This window comes from Trematosphaeria pertusa, assembly GCF_010094035.1.
Source record: "Trematosphaeria pertusa strain CBS 122368 unplaced genomic scaffold BU26scaffold_1, whole genome shotgun sequence".
In the NCBI taxonomy this organism is placed as follows: Eukaryota; Fungi; Ascomycota; class Dothideomycetes; order Pleosporales; family Trematosphaeriaceae; genus Trematosphaeria; species Trematosphaeria pertusa.
Window position 1 is genome coordinate 2,262,849 of NW_022987212.1, and position 21,505 is coordinate 2,284,353.

Sequence of the window (21,505 nt, forward strand, 5' to 3'; positions counted from 1 at the left end):
CTCCTAATTATCGTCCTCATCCCCGTCTTCGTCCTCTCCTTCCTGCTCCTCCGAACTTTGCAGTCGCAGCGATTTACCCGGCATACATTGGAGCTGCAAGCAGAATCCGAGTCCCAAGAAAGTCACCACGCGGCCGTCCTCAGCCGAAGTACCGAACAGCGCACCTAGTCTTCTCGCATGCTCTTGAGCTAGCAATATGCTCTCAACGCTCTCATCCGTGCCATGAACAATGACCTCCCGGATGTTCGGACACCACCTATCCTTCATCTCCAAGAGATCTTTCAAATACCCCTCATCCAATTCCGCAAACTCGCAATGCCTGAGATTCAAGCTCTCCAGCGCCTCGGGTAGATCCCTCACCCGCACCAACCGTCCAAATTCGATCGTCATGCGCCGTAGGTTGTCGAAGCCGCGGAACGATGGGTAGACATACGCTGAGTTCTCACGGCCTGTTTCTGCCATCTCTTCAACAATCTCGCGCTCGTATAGGTCGTAGTAGGCGTGGAAGTCTGCCCAGAGCATCTCGAGGGTGTGACTGTGCGTTTGAAGGAGTGCAATGACGAATTCTTGGGGCGCAAACTGCGAGTAGACTCCCACGTCTTGCATTGTGCGGTAGCGCCATTCATTCGGAATGACGAAGGAGACGCTTCGTAGAGAAGAGCATGCTTTGAGCAGATCCTGGAGCGTGGGAAGATTCACGAAGCACCAGAATAGCTCGAGTTCCGTGTGGCTGAGTGCATTTGTAGGCGGTAGGTCCCCTAGTCCGGTGGGAACGCTATTTTCGGTCGACACACGCTCAACGGAGGGTAGTTGCAGGACCGGAATGTAACCGGCGAGGTTGACCGGTCCGTCTTCGTACTGTTTGTTGAGATGGAAGGTCTTCAGTTTAGCGAAATGGTTGGGATCCACTGGCGACGTATGCAGCGAGCTCAGGATTGATCCTGGGTGATCATACAGCGCTGTTAGGGCGATGTGCTCCAGACTGGGCAATCGAGACAGAATCTCAACGACAACCTCGTTGAAGTCGAAGAGCTGCTCCCTGTTCAGCCGGTTTGAAGGTATTTGTAATATCTCTTCGAGTATCTGTTCAACCGGGATCTCAGTCGCATCCTTGTCTTCCCTGGGTTTCCGGGTTGGGAGTGAGATCTCTTTCACTCTCTTGGCTAGTGTCGGATGTTCCAACAGGGTTCGAAGGAAGAGCCACAGAGGCCCTGGATACAGCTGAATAGACACGTGGACGTAGGTATGTAGGATCGGTTGAGCAACAGCTCGGAGTAGGCGCGAGGTCAAGCATAGGCTAGCAAGCGTTGGATTGTCGGTACCTTCGCTAGGGGTGAGCGACTCCGCAACGCGAAGCAGCAGTTCGGTTGGCAAATCGAGTAAATTGGCCATTGTCCTGAAGGTGAATTGATGAGAAATCGTAGTTTTGATGTGGGGTCGGACGCTATTCCTACTTCGGTGGAGCTTGGACATCCTTCCAGGCAACAATGTTCCCAATACGAGACCAAAGACGGTGCCTTTTTCAGCACATTAATATCAGATGGACTTCTATACTCGACGTCTATATGCTGGTCCGTCCAATGCCTTCCTATATGCCTTCATATTTCCATGAATACGTCCAATTCTATTCTTACTGCAAACCTCAAGGAGGGCTTCATCCTCGACCTCTCATCGCAGTGTCCTCATTTGAATCGCTGCATCGTCGTCATCATCGATCTCCCCGAGTAAATTCGGCGACATCAGGCCCCTCTCTTCCTCTCGCGACGATCTACCTCGACGATCTCCCTCCCTTTTCCCAACTTCCTTGTGCACCGCCACGTAGATAGCAGAGCCCAAGATCAGTGAGGAACCGATAATAGATAGCGCCGTCGGGGTCGTCCCGAACACTAGCTTGTCGAAAGTCAAAGCAAAAAGCATTTGCGTGTATACCATATTGGTCGCTCGGGACGACTTCTCATACTGCAATCCAGCGGCGAGAAGGAATTGCTTGGAAGTATTAGCACTTGATGTGTCCGACAGTCGAGCTCATACGTACCATGACGAATCCACAAACACCTAAGAAGAGAAGATAGCACCAATCTTTGATGCTCTTCGGCAGCAGGAAACCCACGCCCGGCAGCGCAAACATCATCACAATGCTCACTATCGTGCACCATGTAGCGAAATAGTTGACTGAAATGAGGGGGTGCGCCCGCTTCCCTATCCATCGGATAGTCGTATACGCGCCGGCTGCTCCAAACACGCCTAACAAGGCCACCCCTACAGCGGCTGCACGCTGAGCTGGTGTGACATCGTCGTAATCGGCGGCAAAATGGTGTGGGGCTTCAGCGGTCATATTCGTAGGACTGGGGACAAAGTCTGGATTCCCGCTAGCCGGAGGTACCGAATCTTTGCTGTGCGAGAGGAAGGAGAATAGGGAGACGGGTCGAGCGATGAGGAATACTCCGAAGAGGGAGATGTATGCGGCTATTTGCTCCATTCGCGTGAAGGGCTCGTTGATCAGGTACGAACAGGCCCAGCAAGCGAGGCTAGGGGCGAGGAAGGTTATGACTGTGGCATCGGCCAGCGGGAGGTACAACAAGGAATCTGGAATCAATTAGTTTCCGAGGTTTGAGGGAAGTTGTGAGATCAAATACTGTAGGTTACAACCCACATGTGAGCGCAGTCAGAGGATGCTTTGCCGCCAGCGCAAGAGGCCAGACTGGAAGAGTCCTGGTGCGTTGAGTGGTCCACTATATGGTCACAGGGGAAAGGAAACCGGTGATAGACTTACAATACATCCCAAAGACTCCAAAGAAGCCTGTCAAACCACGAGCTATCAGCAACGGGCGGACTTCCTTCATGCCGAACGGGAAGTGCTCTGTCTTTGCACGCCACATATAGATCGATGAGCAAATGACTGTAATTCCCATTCGCGCAAAGAGGATCTGGAAAGGATGGTAGCCTTGTCCTGTAGGTTCTCCGCTTAGCTTGAAGCGCCCTGATAGAGGACAATGAATGCAGCCTACCATTGTTTCCTTCGATTTCCAGCATACGCGTAGTGACGTTCATCAGCGTCCCGAAAAGCTGAGAAAGCAAGACAAGTGCGAGCCCTTTATTCGTCACCCAGAACAGCTTCGCCTTGCCCTTCCAGGTGCGCGGCGGGCCTGGCGAACGAGATGCATGTCTACGACCATCTGGTACCGGCAGGTAATTGGGGTTGCGGCCAACTCGTGCGTTGTGCGAGTTGTCGATGGAGTGGACCGAGGGGTCCGGCGAAGGTGCGCGAATTGCCCCGCTGAACGCGGCGTTCAGCGAGTCATCAGGCTTCTCATCCGACTTAACGGAAAAGGCATCCTGAAGCTCGCTCGCGAGCTCATCGTTCTTACCATGGTCGTTCACGGCCTTTGGCGGCGGCGGCAAGCTCATGGCGCTTCATTGAACGGCCTGGAAGGAGGACCGAAGGCTGTGACGGCGTTGAGAAATCCTCGAGGCAGCGGAGCGGAAGATGGAGGCTGGTGACTCATGAGACGCCATACGGCATCTGGCGATAGCGCGGCGTCACCAACGAGTAGAAGCACGCGACACTTCCTCCAACCTCGCCCCTCGTGTTCCGGTGTCGGTTTCGCCCGAAGCGGCAGGTGTGGGCACCAATCGCCGGCGGTCAAAGAATGGAGAGCCGCATGATCGGTTGCAAGGTGTTTTCTTGCTTTGATCGATGGGAATTTGGGATGGGATTCTGGTGGAAGATTGATGGATTCGGCCCGGCATGCGCGGGTCGTGGTGATCATGTTCTTCGCTACCGCAGCCATGTGCGCACGACGACCCGCGCACGTGGAAGCTAGCGAGCCTATGTAGTCTCGACGGAACCTAATTTCCACCGCCAATTCTCCGTGAACAGACCACAGCTTCATCAGCCGTGTTGTGACCGTCACATTGGATTCAGGTGCTCATTGGAGCTCTGGTGAGGGTATATCCAGGTATCGTCCCAGCGAGATCGTGCTCTCGCTGTCCGGCCTGGGGGAACGCGAAGCATGCCAACGTCAGAACGAGAGACGACGGGAAAGAAGCGGCTTATCAGGTTTGCGCACCTTGACTGAGCCAGGTACTCTTGGGTACGTCCGCGTTTACAGCCAAGGGCGTTCATTCTTCGCCCGCAAGCGTTTAAAGCGAAGCCGCTTCAAGACGCGCTTCCAAGTCTTTTCCAGTGCCGTCACAAGGCACACTGCTGCCGGGCCTGAGCTCTTCGGTCTTACAGGAATCCCCGCGGGAAGGTACAGTAGACAAGTGACAGTGCCGAGTGGGAATCAACGTGCAAGATGCTGAAAGTTGCTATCAAGCACCTTGGACGTGGACGTTTAGCGCCATGCAAAGCTCCAGTACCCAAGGTAATCTCCTTGCGGATCCGCTCGCTAGACATGCGCTGCTGGTCCAATTTTTATGAATCCACAGAGTTTGTGGACTCCCCCGGGGAGCTATCGCGCTCACTACCCCTCCGGCTTGCATCGAAGCATGCAGTGAGCTCTCGGTCATCCTCCAAGTTTCAAGAAATGCACCCAGTGAACGGAGAAGTCCAAGCCAAGGGTTCTAATGCTTCCAGAACGTTTCCGCGAGCGGTTGTCAAGGTAAGCTCCTTGCTCACGAAGGGCAGAGGCAAGTTCGTCACCCCTTTGCTAAGCCCTTAGTGCGCTCATTATAACCTCCCCGTTCACACCGATAAATGTCGACCGCGCGACACTGACTCGGGCCGTTCCTCTTGACGCCTCTGGCGCCTAACCACGCTCTCCTCGAAGGAGAAGGTACGCTGCAAGTCATTTTTGTGCAAGTCCTAGTCCACGTTGGGGTCGCAAACCCCGCTTCGATCTTCGGACGATGCTTGGTGGCATTATTCCACATGCTTTCCCACCTTCGTTCTGCGTCATTCGCTTGCATATGCCGCTCTTTTGCACGCCGTGCCTGCATGTGCCCAGTAAGGAAGCGCACACCGATCAGAATGGTGGCATATACGTTACACAAAAGTTAAAGTCAGCCCTCCTCTTACTGGTCGACGCAAGCCACACATGCTTCTAAGGGCCCTCAATGGCGGTGGACGGAACATTCGATGACTTGGCTCATTCGACGTTGACCTCGTATGAGGCACTACTGCAGCTAGCAGGTGCAGGTGTCTCCGTAAACCGGCGCGTCTAGGGCGAGTAGAGAGTGTGGCGAGAGGGCGGGCAATGAGACGAAGAGCTCGACCAGACCAAATAGGCAAGCCGGGGCACGTTGGGGAAGGTCGAAGCTTCTGACCATCATTGCGCAATAAGCCTTGGGCGCCACCAGTTGCGGTGCTATCTTGCACTGCTTTCCTGAGCTTGTGCAGTTGCTTAGGGCTTCATAGCACAGGCTGTTGTTGGGGCGGTGTGTAAAGTGCCGACCACATCTCAAATCCCACAGCATGGCCCATAATTAATCAGAAATCTCTCGGAGGCGTAAAACAAGCCGGTCGGTGATGCATGTTAGAAGTTACCGGTGCTCGATGAGGAGCCCAGGGTTTTCGCGCATGAGATTCGATCTGCAAAGCATGAAAGACCGACTCGTGTCCACGTCTCGCCTCAGCATGCCTTTTACCTTAGGCACGGCCCGCCCACGTCCCCTATCCCATCTCCACACGTGGAAGCTGTAGTACAAAAGCTCATGACTCGACGTAGACTCTGCATAGTTGACCGTAGTCCGCATAGTCCAGCGCAGTCTGAAGAATTGACATTCTTGAGACCGCTAGTGGCAATGCAGACGAGTGATCGGCGATGGACTTTTCCTGCTGCAGAAGGAGTAAGGTGATGTGTATTGTAGTGATGTGTAATGATGTGCAGTAGTGAGCTCCTGCTGTGATGAGTGCAGCGTTGTGGCACAGCGCCGACAGGAAGCTCGATGCTGGTCCCGCCGCTATTCGAAACATGTTATGCGCGTGATCAAACTCAGCCTTACGGCCGGGACAGCGCGAGTCATGGCAAACTACGTGCGTGCTCTCAGATACTCTAGGCCAAGCGATAAACGGCAGGTATGTAGAACGGCAGCGTCCAGGACCAGGCGTGTGCGGAGAGTTTATCGACTTTGGTGCTGTGCGCGCTGGAGGGACCTATCGGCGTGCTCCCTCTTCCCCGCCTGCACGTTCGGATGGTTGACAGCTGTCGGGAAGACGTGGCGAGCCGTCGTGTCTTCATCGAGGGTTACTCGAAGCCATGCGGTGGAGCGGGAAGCCGCCTGCTCAATCCATGCGTGAGACTTTCCGCTCCGACGAGGCTAAAGACACTGTGACACGGCTTGAGCTTGAGCTCGAGCTGAAAGGTGCGGTCTTGTCTTCCTGGCAACACTGATCAATTTCGACTTTTTGCGCCGACCCATCCAAATAACACGGCCATTATCGTTCCGTTACACGCGGGTAAACAATGTTGCAGTGCGCCTATGGCAAAGGTCGTGTAATATGGAAGTTGTCAGTTCTCCATCCGCCGGGTTCACTGCAGGAGGACTCTTGACGAAAGCCAGGAGCTGTTCCGGCCCTCGCCGTCTGCACGCGGAGAGCGTACGGGGTCAGCGTGGGGAGGTACTGGGTATGTCACGGCTCGTGGGGGAGCAGCAATGTTTGCATGTGCGCGCTGCAGGTCATGTTGGATGCGGCAATCGGGGCATGGGCCTCAACAGGACTCTCGCTCCTGCTCTCCACCAAGCCACGATGGCTCAAGAGGTCAAAGTCTCACGTAAAGGACCGACTCTCCTAGGTCCCGTCGGCGATCCTGGATGGTGGACCGCAGCCGGCTCCGTTCCAGCAATGGATGTTCTGTGTAACGACGGACACGGATGGTGTCAAACACGTCAACAATTCATGGTTCGTGTATGCATGGATGAAGCTCGGATGAGCCGATTCGGGTACGTCAACGTGGGGTATCTGCTTTGATACCAGCAGTGCGCATCGACACACAAGGACTTGAATGGCTGTGTATGCCGCCTGAGTGGATCCACCAGGCTGGAATTGCAGACTGATTCCTGGGGCAAGGTGCTGGAAGGAGACATGTCATGATGCTGGCCTCCCGCATGTTAGCACCAGCCGTTATAAGCGGGGAGACGAGTTGACCTTTGTCGGGCACATGACCTAAAGGCATGCGCCCTGGAAACATGTTTCTGTGCGTATTAATCTGCCGGACATGCGTGCTTTGACGAAGGGGCGGTGGTATTGGCTCGTTGAGTTGCGAAAAGCCTATGGGTACCGGCAGCATGATTGATTGGGATGCCGTGTTACATGGATTCGCGGCGCTAATGGTTATGCAAACGTCTAATAACAGGGAACAGAAGCCGGAAAGAGTTCAAGAAGAACGGGGCCAAGGAGGGCCATTTGGAATTAGTAAGTATGCGTTGACAAAAATTAGCGAGATGAAACTTATGAGCTGCACATTCCCGTCTCTGGAGAGCTGCATGAGCTTCGCATACGGTAGCGTAGACCCAAGGCTCGAACATTTTGACTGCAGCCCAAGGCCATACCCAAGTCGCCACCACGCGCACTTCGCAGTCCTGCCACCTCCCTCTCTTGAACTACCACTTTCTTGTTCCCGTTACAATGGACCCCGCCCAAGCAATTCTTTGATGCCGTGCTTCGCGTAAGTCCGCGTTTCCCCGCGTGGAGTGGCGTAGCTCTTTTGAGTAATTTGACTACCGCCCGCGAAGCTCTCCTGGTCGTAAATAATGGAGTCGTTCTGGGCTACGATATGACGGCGATACAAGTCTACATTGCTCTCAGCCGGATCGACGATACCGGACAGAGAATACAACTGCTCAGTTTTGCCTGATCCGAACGACCTCTTCAGTGCAGGAGCACTGAGATAGCTCGCGGTACCGTTCTGGAAATTATTCGTCTGGGTGCCCATGAAGGAAGTCGCGTATCCGGGGAAACGGGCATAATCGTATGTCTCCGCCGCCGAAGGGAAGGCAAGATCACCCAACCTCTGAACATACTTTCCGCGGCCCATCTTTGCGTCAATCGTGAAGTTCCCTCCCGACAGGACCTTGTAGGATGAGATAACCCATAGCGGATAATCGTACGATTTGGAGTAGCCATCAAAGGAGACGTCCTTGCCCGTGGTCTCTTGCGATGTGCTTTGGTCGTTGCCACCATTTGTGAGGTGGCCGTCGATCCAAAAGGTGAGATCCTGCTGCCACGTAACAGTCTTCGAGCCGGCCGATGTCTCGATCGTCGAACTGATTGCTAGCTTCCTAGCGGCTTTCACGGAGTAATCCAGAGAAGTGACCGACCCGTTGCCGCCCTTCTGCACTGACGAAGACAGGTCCAAGGAAGGCTCCTGGGCGGAGATAGTCGGAACGGTGCCTGTCGTGACGCTATCACTCGAGTCGAGCCAAACAAACACCTTCCCAGTAACCACCCAATTCGAGCCAACGGTGTCCGTCAAGTTCCCGTTGCCGCGTCCGTCGTCATCGATCCCAGCGACCCGAATCTCGAAGCTATGCTCTTTCCCGTCGCACAGAATGGGGAGGAATGCCGAAATATCGACTTCATCCTCTTGCAGATCGAACGCGTCGATACCGACCACAGGTCGCCAGAAACCGGGCACAACACCTCCGGTGAAGATAACGGGAAAGGGCCATGCCACGCCCGCCAGCATCCCATCGATGTATAACTGAAGCTCCCGAAACGGAGAGTAGCCGTACAGGGTCGTCTCGTTTCCAAAGACTGTTGTGTCGGAGGAGAGAACGTTGGCCCACCAAAACTCTTCGGCAGCCTGGCCACAGGCGGATATAGAGAAGACTGCCTTCTTGACATTCTGGGGGAGGGTGAGGGGATTTATGGCCTTCGTGTCGGGGACGACGAAGCCGCTCGGCTTGTCGGATGCGGACTGGCGCGCGGAGACCGGAATGATCACGTCCGCTGCATCGAACCCGTCTTCTGCCGTGAAGAAGCTTGCTGTCAGGGTGGTATTCCACGCGCCCGTGTATGTATCGTCCACGAGGTTGCCCAGGTCGAAGATGATCTTTTGCGGCGATTTGAATAACGTCAAGTAGTTACTCATGTCCTTGATGTACGTCCAGATGATCCCATTCTGAGTCGGCTCAGCCGTCGAAGTTCTGAATATCTCGGTGTCGTTGAAAAACATCAGCGCAAGGCGGTCGTATTGCCGACCGGCGGACGTGACGGTAAAGTTGATCGTAACCCGGTTGAAGTCGCACTCAGGAGGAACATAGTCGCGGACGAAGGGCATGCCGTAGGACCATGCGAACGTGTGGACCATCAGCGTCTGCTGGCAGCTCTTCGGACTCAACACGGGCGGCGACACTTGAAGGCATTCTAGCAATGGCGAGGACTGATTCGGCGCACGACTAGTCAGGGCTGGCCCGGGAGCTAGCAATTCAGGCCGCTGGGCGGTCAGAATGGCGGCCGTCGGTTGCAAAAGGGAGATTAGCATTAGGAAGAAAGACAGGAAAGGTAGTATCGCAATGCGGGCTGCTGATGATGGTTGACATCCTCGCTTCTTATCCATTTGCACCAGTCCAGATTGGCCATCGGCTTGCAACGCCAATGCTCCGCTACTACCCTGCTCTTGATCGTACACAATCCAACTCCAAACTTTTGAGAACCCGCCAGACCAAGACTCCAGGCTTCTGAAAACTCCATTGACGCCGCCTGATGGTATCGTTTGGGAGACAGCCATAATGTACACTTCCGTTGTTGACGCCGAATAAAATTGGAAGGAATTTTTCAAGTCTGGCGTTGCATTAGCCTTTCGAGCACTCCATCGCCGCGGGGAGGGCCTGCGAACCTCGTGCGAATGAACGATGTCAGTAGCAGGAAAGCGACACGTCAACGCGATCCCCGGTGATTGTCCCAGAAGCGTTTCGTGGCGTTTCTTACGATTTCCGAGTCGCCGAAGCGCGAGCGGTAGTAATTGATGAGGGCGAATTCGTCCGGCGGGAAGATGTACGTGTTTGGCTGGGCGTTCAGTCGCGCCCACACTTCGCCCAGTTTCCTCTCGAGGTACTGAGCAAGTCGCTGGTCAACGCCGCCCTCGCTGTTTTGAGCGATGTGGACAGCTTGGGAGAGCGAGAGGGTGCCGTAGCCCGCTATATATTCCGCGTTACCACCCATGCTTGCGCAATGTCGAAAGTAAATTGCCTATAGGCAGATAACACTAAACGAGAACGGAAGGAGCAACTGGATAGATGACGGCTCGAGCAACAATGCGGAGGGGAGGTAGTAGGGATAGCACAGGGGCAGGTCAAGAGTCGAGGCCAAGTGGTATAGCAGGTGAAGGGATTGTGCGGAGGGAGTATATATACCGGAGGATATAAATAATCATTTGCAGGTATGAGATCAACCCACGTGGAAAGACAGGTAGATCCTGAGCAACAAGTCATGCACCAGCGTAGGGCAAGGTGCTTAGCTGAAGCCTCAAACAGCTGGCCCCGGGAGGGTGCCGCTTTGGGCGCTGTCAAGGTGTGAAGCGAAGGACGAGTGCGACACCAGGCTGCGGACTACCCGTCCGACGAACGCGTGAGCGAGCGGCCCCGGTCCGCCAGGCAGCGACAGATGGCTGCCGAGGGCTCGCAAGAGCAGAGAGCAAAAGTGCCAGAGTCAGCCGAGCCAGGTGGGCATGCACGATGCCGTTCCTGGCCAAAAGGAGCCCTGTCCGCAACGCTGGAACACTGGAGCGCTCCAGTGCGGTCAGCGCAGAGGAAGAGCGCGCTCAGGGCGACAGGCCAATCAAGGGGCTAACGCGACTCGCCCGGGGGCAATTATATGCCTGGGTGGTGCAATAAGGCTCGTCGTCACTCGTCAGCAGTTCGATACCGGTAGGCCAAAGTTTGCGACTGGTGCCGTAGCAGGGTTGAAGGGCAAAAACTTTGTTTGCCGCGCTGGAAACCTTCGCCCAGCGCAGCAGCGCGAGGCTCCGAGCCGTGCAGGAGCGCGCCCGACGGGGCCAATGAGACGGCCGGCGGGCACGTGCGGCATGAAGGGAGCGGGCGCGGAGGCAGCGGACCAGAGGGCGGCGCAGAGGGAGGTGAGGAGGTGGAGGAGCGGTGGCCGGCAGTGGGATGTGGCGCCGGGAATCGTGGGCGCAATGCTCGCCAGGGAAACAGCACGGCACCGCACGGCATCCCAGAAGCGGACGGGCGCGCATCCATGCCATGGTCGAATTAGGCTAATCAGACGTTGCAAAACGCTGCAGGCCGCTGCGTCCCGCGCGATGTCAGACGCTCATCATCCACGACTGCGTCGAGCATGCGCGCCCATTACTCGCGACTATCCCACGCTCCGAGGAGTCGAGGGCCGTTGCAGTCGCCCAACGACCACCTACAGTAACATGACAGGGACAAAGGAGCACCGGCGCTCGTGTTCCAATTAATGTTCCACTACGCCGTCGTCGGGCCCGGACGACACCAGTTCGCATCTTGGATGGGCCAGTCTACGCAAGCCGCCCCGCAGTTTAGAATTCGGCGTCTGAACTCTGTGTGAGCAGCACCAGCACGCGATCAGCACTCTGCTGCCACGTCCAACCTCCGAGTGGGCAGAGGCCTGATCGCCGACTCGCCGCGGGCCTCTGCCCGGGACTGCCATGCCATCAAGCCGCAGGCATTCTCGTGACACTGAGCGCCGAACGCTGCCGTCGGGGCAAGTGGCGGCGAGTCGAGCATCTGCAATGCGCTCCGCATGCGGACGCCCGCCCTCACGCAGGCCTCGTTTGAGCGTTCCAATTGCAGCTCTCTGGCACGTCTCGCGATAGACGATGCTTCTTCGAGACTTTTCTGCGGATCCCTTGGCCGGCGCCTGGCTGATCCTCTTCCAGGGGACTTGCTAGCTCCACGTGCGGCGCAACCCCTGTCTGCTGCCCGCGAACCACCATGGCGCTCGGGGACGCAGCGAAGCGCCGTCCCACAGGAAAAAGGCCTGCAGATGGCAAAAGGACGTCCCCGGACTCTGGGGGCTTAGGGGGACAGGCTATAGCCAGGAACTGGTGTGGGGGAGCCCCAGAGACGCCTCTCGGGCAGAAGCCCAGGCAATTGACATTTCTTGAAGCCGCTGTTGCCGCTGCGCTGTACGAAAAGAGACGGCTCTGTCATGTCCAGGCGGCCGCAGACTCAGGGAGGCGCGCACTGCGAGCAGAGAGGCCAGCAGCGAGCGCCGTCGTTCCCGGTGCTATGGGCGCTCCGTTTCAGGCCGGCGATTCAGTCGACGTCAGTCGTCGGCGCGGAGGCATCGTGCAGCCTCACCTTCGCGTGTGGTTCTAGAATAGCAAAAGGAACATGCCCAAGAAGAGCCACACGCCGTTAGCGCACTCGTGCCGTTGCAGCGAATCTTCCATGCAGTGCGGGCGTTCCTGGCATCGGATGCACGCCCGGCCCGAGGCGGGCTGAGGTCGGGTCTTCCTCGGGCCGACAGGACCCCTGCTCAAAAAAGTGATGTCTCGTCACCTTGAGTTCACTCGCGCCGACCGCGTTGAAACAATCCCACCGCGACCCACTCCAATCCCGCTTCCGCGCCTTGCGCAGACGAGTCCATCCCTCCCTCCCTCCACGCCTCAGCCTTCGATGAACACGCACGCCGCGCGCCTCTGGTCGGAGCAGCTCCTGTTCCGGGAGCTGCCGCAGCTCTCGCGGAGCGCTGCTCTTCGGCAGTCGAAGCCCTTCGCGCGCAGCTTCTCCTCCTCCTCACAGCCTGCCGCTCGGCTTCGACTGCCATCCACGCCCTTCCGGCAGAATACCCTCTTTCTCTTCCGCTGCGAGAGACAAGCGCTCCCCAGCCGCTTCCGCCCCCTCCGCTCCCGCCGCTTCAAGAGCGACAAGAGGCCGACGCAGAATCCAGATCCCACTCCACACTTGGGAAGCCCTGAGCCAGCACTTTCGCTGACGCAGCGGCTGAAGAAGCTTTCCCGGGAATATGGCTGGCTGGCGCTGGGCGTGTACATGGGCTTGACCGTGCTTGACTTCCCATTCTGCTTCCTGGCCGTGCGGATGCTGGGGACAGACCGAATAGGCCACTATGAGCATGTCGTAGTCGAAGCGCTCAAGAGCGTGGTGCGAATACCGTTCCCGGACTTCGGGAAGAACACCGGCCCGGGGGGAGCAGTTGCCGCCGACGAGGCTCTAGAAGCTACGGCAAGAGAAGGGAACCTGGGATGGAGCAGCGATGTAGGCAAGGCTGACGCAAGGAATAGCGGGGCCGAAGCATGTACGCGACCAGTCGTTCGGGGAACCTCGTGATGTATTTAATGGCTGACACATTTCACAGCTATCTGGACGCAACTAGCTCTCGCGTATGCCATCCACAAGTCCTTTATTTTCATCCGCATTCCGCTCACGGCGGCCCTCCTTCCGAAAGTTGCGAAGACATTGAGGGGCTGGGGTTACAATATCGGCAGACGGACACCAAAGTCCAAGTGAGGCCTGGTATCTGAGAAAAGAGTACATTTCCAACGCCTGCCGACATAGGACGAGGGGATCGAGCGCAGACTCAGTGGATCTACAAGTGCTCAGCAACAATTGTACAGTACAAACAGTGTCAGGATACATATATGTAAGATAAGTGTGCACGGTTTCCATATATGTACCCCGCAATGCCTGTTATATGTTCTCCCCTGCATTGGGCTTCCCCCATCCTTCCGAAGATCCGGCTCCACCATCCTGGATAGCGCGCAACTACAAATACCAAACATCCTGCCAGTCCGGACCGACCTCGACTCGGGTGCTCTATCTGTGACATGTCTTTCTCGTCTCGGGTTTGTCGCGCCACAGCACAGCCACGGCTCGTGGGGATTGATTCCTACTCAGAAGGATCCCTAGCTCATTACAAGCGAATCTCACCACTTTTCGTACCAAACATGTCAAACCCCAAACCGTGGATCTTCATTCAAGTGCTCCTTTGAGCCGAGGCCCTCCAAAGCAGCATTACCTAATATGCAAAGTCTCATGTCGCCTGAACCGCAGTGTTTGGTACCGTTGTTTTAGCGTCGCAAGCGAGACAGGTCCGCATATCGCCTGCAGCACTGGTAAACCTAAATCCGACGACCGCGTCACGGAATTAAACTTTGGGATCCACAAACGCTCCGCCGAGTTACATCGCCCGATTAGAGCAGTCGGGGGGTGGAAAGCGAGCTGATGGCGAGTAGAAGGATCGGAGTGAGGCGAGTAGCGTGATTAGATTTTCGATAGGGGATTTTTTGGCCCCTCGTGTAAAGCTTGCGGGTGGGGGGTTATAAAGACTATGTCGTTCCGTGGGTGCCGCTTCGAATGAAGGGTTTCTTGGTTTGTCTTAGGGTTTACTCCGTGACGCATTACGCCGAAGCACGACGAGAGGACGAAGGCTTTAGGTTTCTGGCGCACTTTGGATGGTGTTGGAAAACCGACGTCCGAGACAGATTAAGCAGTGCGCTGCATTTCTATTCGCATACCAATATCTTAAAAGGCGACTACCCTATCGTCTACGCCTGAACTACCAGCATCTACGTTCGGTTCGCACAATGCTTCCGCTGGGACGATATGGTAAAGTATAAGCAAAATCTCATTATCATTAGGCAGACGCAGCTCCAACGTCGTCGACTTGAGGTACGTCTGGGCGGTTCTATTATATACTCTTACCTCTAAGTGATAATCTTCAGCAGTCACTCCAGGTAAGTGTCACCGCCGACGGTGAGTGAATAGAGTACACCTAGACCGCTACTAATGCGAGAAGCACGTGATTTTGCTCTTCCTTCACAGGCTCAAATCTCTTCACGGCGGCGTTCAACGTCATGCCGTCGTCAACTGTGTGAACGTCCCCGTTTCATCTGCACCGACATCTGTTGAGGAAGTCGCCACCAGACCCGGCCTTCACCTTACCCACACACCAACAGAGGTCTTTTCTACCTTTCCAAGTCTGTCCAGCTATATTGATAAAATCCATCTATCGCCTCCTGCTCTGCGAGAGCCCCGTAACTCGCCATGCCGCATTCACTTCTTCTCGATCTGCCGGCGGAGCTGCTGCATCACACAGTGGCGCAAATCGACGTCAGTGATGATCGGCCAGCGCTTTACAACCTATGCCTCACCTCACGGCTGCTCCGGGACGTCGCTCAGCCGGTGCTGTTCAGTCACTTCGACGTTCCCTCGCCGGACAAATCCGACCGCAAAAACGCGGTTCACCTCCTTCCACCAAAACGTCGGCTTGTGCTTTTCTCCAAGACAGCACTTCAGCGGTCGGACCTTGCCTCTAGGACAAAATCTATGGATCTTGACTTCGGAAGTCCGCAGGATAACGGCATTGGAGGTCATATCCTGCCAGAAGATACGGCACTGTTCTCCAGAATGGCCAAAGAGATCTTCCCTTATGCGCCCGACTGGACGGAGCGGACTCGAAGAAGGGGATTTTGCGCTCTCCTCCCTCTCATTTTCTGCAGACTACCAAACCTTCACAGCCTCGTCTTTGTACCTCCAACTGACGCCTCGTCATATATCCTTGTTCCACGCGGTCAACTCACCAAGGACGACGTCTGTTCAATCCTTCCTTCTCTAAGGGAAGTTGATATAGACAGTTATGGTTATGGCTACAATGTGCCTCCAGAGTTGGAAGACTTTGGTCTGTTCCTCTGTCTCCCAACATTACATCACTTTCGTATCGACACATTCATTTGTACCGCCTGGTACCGTTACATCGACAATTATCTTCTTCCAGCCCCACGTACCTGGCTCCTTTCGGAAGTTTACTTAAGGAATTGCACATTCATGGATGCCAAAAATCTCACAAATTTTCTAGCAGCGTTCTCCAAACTCAAGAAGTTTCAATTCTCAGCAGCAGATTTAGGCGATGATTTGGTTGATTACGAGGACTATTTCACTCCTGCAGAGCTCAAAGACGCACTGGAGCGGCAGGTCTCGTCTTTGGAAGTTCTAGACATTGGCCTCGCCGATGTGAAGTATGCCGCGGATGTCGAAGAAGACGATTCTGCGGAATTTGCAAGCAACTATCTGGATACTGGATCACTGGGTCGCTTTGAACACCTAATTCAATTAAGCATCGATGCGCTTCGTTTGGGGGCCACAGCAAATTTGCCACCAAATATTATCCAGCTTATCATCAGGGACGTTCACGGCACCCGATCACTTAGCGAATACCATATACTTCGGCGGTATATGAACGACCTGCTGAATCTGGACAAGACGTGTCCTCACATACAATACGTATTCATCCAAGCCTTGAAAAGCAATGATATTCTCCGCATTGGGGAGGCGCATAAAGCAACATACCACAAAGATGCCAAGGGGCGCTCTATCCTGTCCTTCCCAAATTTACCATACAAGCTATACGTTTGCTTCGTCACTTTCAATGATTTTGGACTCCCGATGTACCGCGAGCTCGACGACCAAGTAGGTATTGACCCCTTGCTTTTGGATACTGAGAACTAACAGCACCAGATACCCGAAATATTAGCATCTGAGGATTGAGAATCAGTCTAGGCGATCCGAACAAGGTGCGGACTCCGTCCTCATTGCCTCGCCGACATTTGCCATTTTATAGAGAGACCGGCAAGCTCACTGGGCGCGGAAGCGTATATGAGCGTTGCCCAATCGGGGATGCACAATGCTGATCCATCATCAAAGCATCGAGGACTGCTTGTGTCCCTACTCCTCTGCTTCCGGGTATAGCGCTTCGATGCGCGGGGTTGGACTGAGTCGAAGACGATTTAGGTCGGACATGCAGTCTTTCTCGATGCTCCTAAAAGTCTCTTTTTCCTTCAGAAGAGCACAATAATACATCCTTTCTAGAGAATTTTCGTCTCCTAACCTTCCCATTCGGCGCACGCTTTCGCAGTTCCTATTGTACCGGATAATCAGATAGTTCGGTCACCTTTCGCGACGCGCACGCACCTTGAGCGGAGTTTCGTCAGCCATGATCGTTCGGACCATCAGTGTAATGTGAAGCACAGAGGTTTCCATCTCCCTCCACAACTTGACCTTACCGTTTCGGGCTTAAGGCGTATATAAACCACGGGCCTCACGTGGGTACCGGGGCAACAGATCGCGTCGCGTCCTGCGACCTTCAACAATCACCACATTTCGGCCGGAGAAGCAGAGCTGATCATGGAGCCCCGTGAACTGAGCTCACTCCCCGCCGAGCTGCTTTATCGCATTGTCGAGCAGCTCGATGTCTGTTACGATAGGAAATGGCTCTGCAACCTTAGTCGCACGTCAAAGCTTCTCCGTCCTACTGCGCAACCTCATCTCTTCAGTCGTTTAGACCTACAAGGTCTAGATTCTTGCCACTGGGGACACTTGTTGGAAAACTGGAAAGAGCTTCACAAAGACAAACACGAAGATAACGAAAATGGAACCGAAGGAAACGAAGCCGAAGAAGACGAGGACGAAGTCTGGGAAGACGAAGACGAAGACGCCGAAGAAGAAGACAACGAAGAAGACAACGAAGACGAAGACGAAGACGAAGACGAAGACGAAGACGAAGACGAAGACGAAGACGAAGACGACGACGACTAGGATCGGGATTACGACACCGATGTTGCAACGCGCCGATTGATCCTCCTGGTGCGCGCAGTCATCCTTCGTCCTGATCTTGCGCGCAATACTCGAACATTAAACCTCTTTATACGCTCGAATCTAGCTCTAGAGTCGGAAGGATTCCTTAAGTTTATCAACCCTACCGACCTAGCACTCTTCAAACAAGCTGCCGAAAACCTCTTCACACCCAGGCCGACATGGAACGTCCGATTCTCAGAAGACCCGCATTCCACTCTCCTTACCCTCTTGTGGTCAGCCATCTTCGCAATCTCAAAGTCATGGAACTGGTGCCCCTCGAGCCGTTTGACGGTCCACCAACTTTTGCAATCTCAGATCCGCGCAAAAAAGTCGACAGTGGTCTACTAAATCTACTATTCCCGAAAATGACCACGCTCTCAATCTCGGAAAACGAGTATTGCAGCGGGTTTCCCTTCAGGATTATGTCCCCTTCCTCGAGCTTCCCTTGGACACCTTCAAGGTGAATGGAGCCTGCAGTCTCTACGAGGACGGCCTGGAGCAGCTGCCTCAGAAACCCAGCTTCCGCGTTTCAAACCTAATGCTGTCAATGTGTTGCATCGCCGATACGTGCCTCAAACCATTTCTGCGGGGTTTCACTGCGCTAAAATCCCTCCATTACGAAGCCCTTGCCATGGAAACCGACGAGAACTTTACCCCAGCACGACTCATCGATGCTCTGGAGTGCCAAGCGGATACTTTGGAGAGTCTACACATCGGCTTTGGGCAGTGCTCCTGGCTTGCGGATGCGGATGCGGACAGTCTCCTACATAACCGGTTCATCAGGATGCCAAAAAGCCTTCTAAAAGTCCCGTCACTCGCCCAGTTTACCAAGCTGAAGCATCTCGGCATCCAGACCGATCGCCTTGGGACCCTGCGGAACCTACCACCAAACATCGAGACGCTGTGTCTTCGCGAATCATACTACTTCGAGAAGTCATATATAGCCATCGTAGCAGAAGAGTACCTCGAACAGCTTCTCTCTATAAAGGCGTCTTGTCTGGAAATCCGATGCGTCTTGAAAGGCACGGGGGCCGCCTTATCGATCTCACCGGTCTGGACTACCAGCTAGCGTTTCGATTCTCGCCCCAACCGTGGGTGTTTGCGTCTTACGAGGAGCTTGAGGAGAATGTATGTTTGCCCATTCCTGAGTACACACGGCGGAACTTCGTACTGACTGAGCCAGATCACCTTTCTCCGAGGGGCAGTGGCTCCAATTGGAAATGCTTTGAGCAGCAAGCTGTTGATCTACTTCACAATTTTGCCCGAAGGAGATGGCCTCCCGGTATGGATAGCCCGAGCTGCAAGCACTGATGACGAGAATTTGGCTTGGGACGAGAGGATCTGATCATCTCTGCTTTGGCCTCTCCTATCAGCAGGGCGGGCAGATGATCTGTCGAAGTAGTAAGGCGCGTTAGAGCAGCGCGATATACAATGTGTACAGCAACCACGGGCATGGCTTTAGGCCCTTAGCGGCGTCTTGAAGTGGACAGCAATAGGGGAATAGCCTACTTTTCGTTTAGCGTGAATCCATGGATGATAGGGATAAATTTCCCTGCTCGAGTGAGTACTACGCTAACCATCCGGTCTTAAGATGAATACCTATCACCGCGCTGTGTAAGCGTGGGCTCCCGGTACTGCTCAAAGGGTGGTGGCTGCGACGCATCGGATGCAAACTCTTTCCTCTTCATCATTCCCGCGCGGGTTAAATAACGAAAGTGAGTAAAGTGTTGTCAGACATTCAAAGAGATAAGACTTCGGACAGGAAATTTCAAAGACGTCAGCCCTCCGTTTGGCTGGGGAGGATCATTCGTGCTCAGGAAATTTCCGAATTATGCTGGTTCGTTTAGACCTAGTGGTACATGTTGCAAGCCCGAAGGCAAGCCTTATCACAAAGCTCGTCGTGTCTCATCTCCATCGCGGACTGAGTAACTCAATCTATGCCACCAAGACGGAAACCCTGAACTCCTCCTCCGCTACCGAGACCAATTGAGGAAGCGCTTTAGTCGAAGGGGTTGGTGCGGGTACCCCAGTAGGTGAGGAACATTGAGAGACCGACGGTCTCCATGACGCGGGCGAGGGCTCCGACGGCAACGGTGTCGAGCGGGCGCTTCTCGGTGACGATCTGGGAGACGATCTGCGGTGCAATTAGCCTCTATTGAATATGACATTGAGAATGAAATGACGTACTGATGGAGCAGAGCTAGCAAAGAAGATCAAAGAGCCGAGGTAGGCAGCACCCTTGTACGAAAGGGTTCCGGTAGCGTTGATCAACGCACCAACGCCGTATGCCTGGACGGCTGAGCCGAGCAGCGAGCTACCCCACGAGGCAGCGGCAGTCGCGGCTTCCTTCGAGTTGAAGTATTCCTCCTTCGAGTTTGCGGCCTGAGCGCGGCGGTAGGCGTCGCCGAAGACGGGGCCGAGGACGGCGAGAGAGACGGCGTGGTTGAAGGCCGTGCCGAGAGCGATGGCAGAGGGCTTGACGGGAGGGAGGTCTAAAGGCCTTGTTAGCAACGGCTGCTCGTCTCAATGTTGATGCTGGAACGCGCAATTCTCCTCGGAATCGACGATGGCCAATTGCGAAGGCTCCTTTGTTTGCTCCGGGAAGAGAATACTCACAGTGCAGAGACATTGTGCTTGGACTGGGTTGCGTGGAGGGCTGGGTGTTGGTGTAGAGGTTTGAGTGTCGTGGATAAGCTGAGGCGGGCGTACTGTGGTAGAATGTAGAAGACAAGGAAGGCAAGAGGCTTTTGTACCTCTGCTGCGGGCGTCGCGATGATGGCTTTCACCTGACCGCTATGACGTAAAAGCTACGAGCCGCCAAGCTTCACCCAATCATGCGAGCCCGGCGTCAGAAATCCTGCAATTCTGGATCTGGATCTGGCCTCGGGAAAGGAGACCGGCGCCGCCTGGGATTCGTGCGGCCGTGAAATTTGCCCATGATGAAATTTGCCGTCTCCTTGAGATGGATGGTTCTCGTCAATGATCAGGCACGTCATTTGCTCCGCTTCTGCGTGGCCTGGCCCAAGCTCCCTGACGCACGGGCAACACGCTTTGCTTCTTGTAGCTAGACTAATGTTCCCGCCTTGAGTACACTTCACCAACTTCCCACGATTGCGAGCTTCCACCTACTCTACCGAACCGTTCGCTTCTTTGAAGAGCCATTGTATCCATGCTGGATACCGCGCTTGCGTTCAGAGAGTTACCTCTCGTTGAGCCGCTCGACTCGCTCACTCTTGGTCGACGCCGTACGGTCCGTGCTACGCCGGGATGCTGCTTCGGAAACGGTTGATAGGCACCCTTGTGCTGCTGTTGCTGTTCATATCGATACCGCTGCTTATGCGGAGCAAAACGAACCCAGTCACGTCTCTGCTGGATGTGGTGCTGCAGAGGAAGCCCCAGGACGTGATCCCGCCTACTACGCACATCGTTCTCTTCCAATTCAAGCAGAGCGTGACTCCATTCCAGGTTAAGGAAGTAAGTACAGAAGATGCGTGGAAGATCAATGTATTGATACTGTTTTTAGATCACGTCGAAAATGCTGGCGTTGAAGAAGTCGTGCATCCATCCTAGCACACGAACTTCGTACATCAAATCGATAACCGGTGGCAAAGATAACTCGATTGAAGATCTACAGGTATGTGAACTCCCCCATTTCCCCTCTCTTCAGTGGACATTCTTTAGGACTGGGCTAAGCTTCCAAATTGAAGGACGGAATAAGCCATGCCTTCATCGTCCAGTTCTACACCAACGAGGACCGGACCTACTATGTCGACGAGGATCCAGTTCATCAAGCATTCAAAGACGCTGTCAGCCCTTATCTCGAGAAGACCCAAGTTGTAGACTTCCAGGAAGGCGTGTTCACGCATGCGGATTGAGGATGTGACCAAAGATTTCTCAGGTTTCCGGTCTCAGGAGACCGCGAATACGAAGGTTTGCGGAGAACATATGTCCGCGAGCGTGAATGATACCCAACAGCAATATG

At 54.7% G+C, this 21,505-nt stretch overlaps 11 protein-coding genes across 11 annotated transcripts; 5 read left to right on the forward strand and 6 right to left on the reverse strand.

The window, feature by feature from the left end:
• Positions 1–3: 3 nt before the first annotated feature.
• BU26DRAFT_413341 (uncharacterized protein) lies at positions 4–1,392 on the reverse strand (the record flags this gene model as incomplete). The annotated part of the gene is made up of 2 exons (XM_033823016.1): positions 4–1,014; positions 1,156–1,392. The coding sequence occupies 2 exons, from the start codon at positions 1,390–1,392 to the stop codon at positions 4–6; spliced, it is 1,248 nt and encodes a 415-aa protein (XP_033691377.1).
• Positions 1,393–1,601: 209 nt separating this feature from the next.
• On the reverse strand, positions 1,602–3,816 carry BU26DRAFT_20545 (uncharacterized protein). The gene is made up of 4 exons (XM_033820585.1): positions 3,009–3,816; positions 2,774–2,950; positions 2,036–2,586; positions 1,602–1,986 (listed from the first exon to the last, which is right to left on the reverse strand). The coding sequence occupies exons 1-4, from the start codon at positions 3,406–3,408 to the stop codon at positions 1,669–1,671; spliced, it is 1,446 nt and encodes a 481-aa protein (XP_033691378.1). The 5' UTR covers positions 3,409–3,816; the 3' UTR covers positions 1,602–1,668.
• A 1,729-nt stretch (positions 3,817–5,545) lies between these two features.
• On the reverse strand, positions 5,546–5,959 carry BU26DRAFT_20475 (uncharacterized protein). The gene has a single exon (XM_033820576.1). It carries the CDS (start codon positions 5,915–5,917, stop codon positions 5,654–5,656), a length of 264 nt encoding a protein of 87 aa, XP_033691379.1. The 5' UTR covers positions 5,918–5,959; the 3' UTR covers positions 5,546–5,653.
• Positions 5,960–7,543: 1,584 nt separating this feature from the next.
• On the reverse strand, positions 7,544–9,236 carry BU26DRAFT_513209 (uncharacterized protein). Its single transcript, XM_033827570.1, has one exon. The coding sequence runs from the start codon at positions 9,222–9,224 to the stop codon at positions 7,566–7,568; it is 1,659 nt and encodes a 552-aa protein (XP_033691380.1). The 5' UTR covers positions 9,225–9,236; the 3' UTR covers positions 7,544–7,565.
• Positions 9,237–9,823: 587 nt separating this feature from the next.
• On the reverse strand, positions 9,824–10,108 carry BU26DRAFT_414994 (uncharacterized protein; the record flags this gene model as incomplete). Its single annotated transcript, XM_033823096.1, has 1 exon — positions 9,824–10,108. The coding sequence occupies one exon, from the start codon at positions 10,106–10,108 to the stop codon at positions 9,824–9,826; it is 285 nt and encodes a 94-aa protein (XP_033691381.1).
• A 2,441-nt stretch (positions 10,109–12,549) lies between these two features.
• On the forward strand, positions 12,550–13,401 carry BU26DRAFT_526809 (uncharacterized protein; the record flags this gene model as incomplete). Its single annotated transcript, XM_033830729.1, has 2 exons — positions 12,550–13,189; positions 13,250–13,401. The coding sequence occupies 2 exons, from the start codon at positions 12,550–12,552 to the stop codon at positions 13,399–13,401; spliced, it is 792 nt and encodes a 263-aa protein (XP_033691382.1).
• Positions 13,402–14,477: 1,076 nt separating this feature from the next.
• On the forward strand, positions 14,478–16,437 carry BU26DRAFT_499055 (uncharacterized protein; the record flags this gene model as incomplete). The annotated part of the gene is made up of 6 exons (XM_033826379.1): positions 14,478–14,499; positions 14,532–14,562; positions 14,619–14,627; positions 14,716–14,870; positions 14,990–16,359; positions 16,408–16,437. 6 exons carry the CDS (start codon positions 14,478–14,480, stop codon positions 16,435–16,437), a joined length of 1,617 nt encoding a protein of 538 aa, XP_033691383.1.
• A 636-nt stretch (positions 16,438–17,073) lies between these two features.
• Positions 17,074–17,484, forward strand: BU26DRAFT_499056 (uncharacterized protein; the record flags this gene model as incomplete). Its single annotated transcript, XM_033826380.1, has 1 exon — positions 17,074–17,484. The coding sequence occupies one exon, from the start codon at positions 17,074–17,076 to the stop codon at positions 17,482–17,484; it is 411 nt and encodes a 136-aa protein (XP_033691384.1).
• Positions 17,485–17,773: 289 nt separating this feature from the next.
• On the forward strand, positions 17,774–18,710 carry BU26DRAFT_20734 (uncharacterized protein). Its single transcript, XM_033820609.1, has 2 exons — positions 17,774–18,651; positions 18,707–18,710. The coding sequence occupies exon 1, from the start codon at positions 18,062–18,064 to the stop codon at positions 18,590–18,592; it is 531 nt and encodes a 176-aa protein (XP_033691385.1). The 5' UTR covers positions 17,774–18,061; the 3' UTR covers positions 18,593–18,651; positions 18,707–18,710.
• Positions 18,711–19,048: 338 nt separating this feature from the next.
• On the reverse strand, positions 19,049–20,478 carry BU26DRAFT_513214 (DUF1761-domain-containing protein). The gene is made up of 3 exons (XM_033827571.1): positions 20,140–20,478; positions 19,711–20,015; positions 19,049–19,657 (listed from the first exon to the last, which is right to left on the reverse strand). The coding sequence occupies exons 1-3, from the start codon at positions 20,150–20,152 to the stop codon at positions 19,523–19,525; spliced, it is 453 nt and encodes a 150-aa protein (XP_033691386.1). The 5' UTR covers positions 20,153–20,478; the 3' UTR covers positions 19,049–19,522.
• Positions 20,479–20,859: 381 nt separating this feature from the next.
• BU26DRAFT_414758 (uncharacterized protein) lies at positions 20,860–21,398 on the forward strand (the record flags this gene model as incomplete). The annotated part of the gene is made up of 3 exons (XM_033823084.1): positions 20,860–20,997; positions 21,047–21,157; positions 21,231–21,398. The coding sequence occupies 3 exons, from the start codon at positions 20,860–20,862 to the stop codon at positions 21,396–21,398; spliced, it is 417 nt and encodes a 138-aa protein (XP_033691387.1).
• Positions 21,399–21,505: the final 107 nt, after the last annotated feature.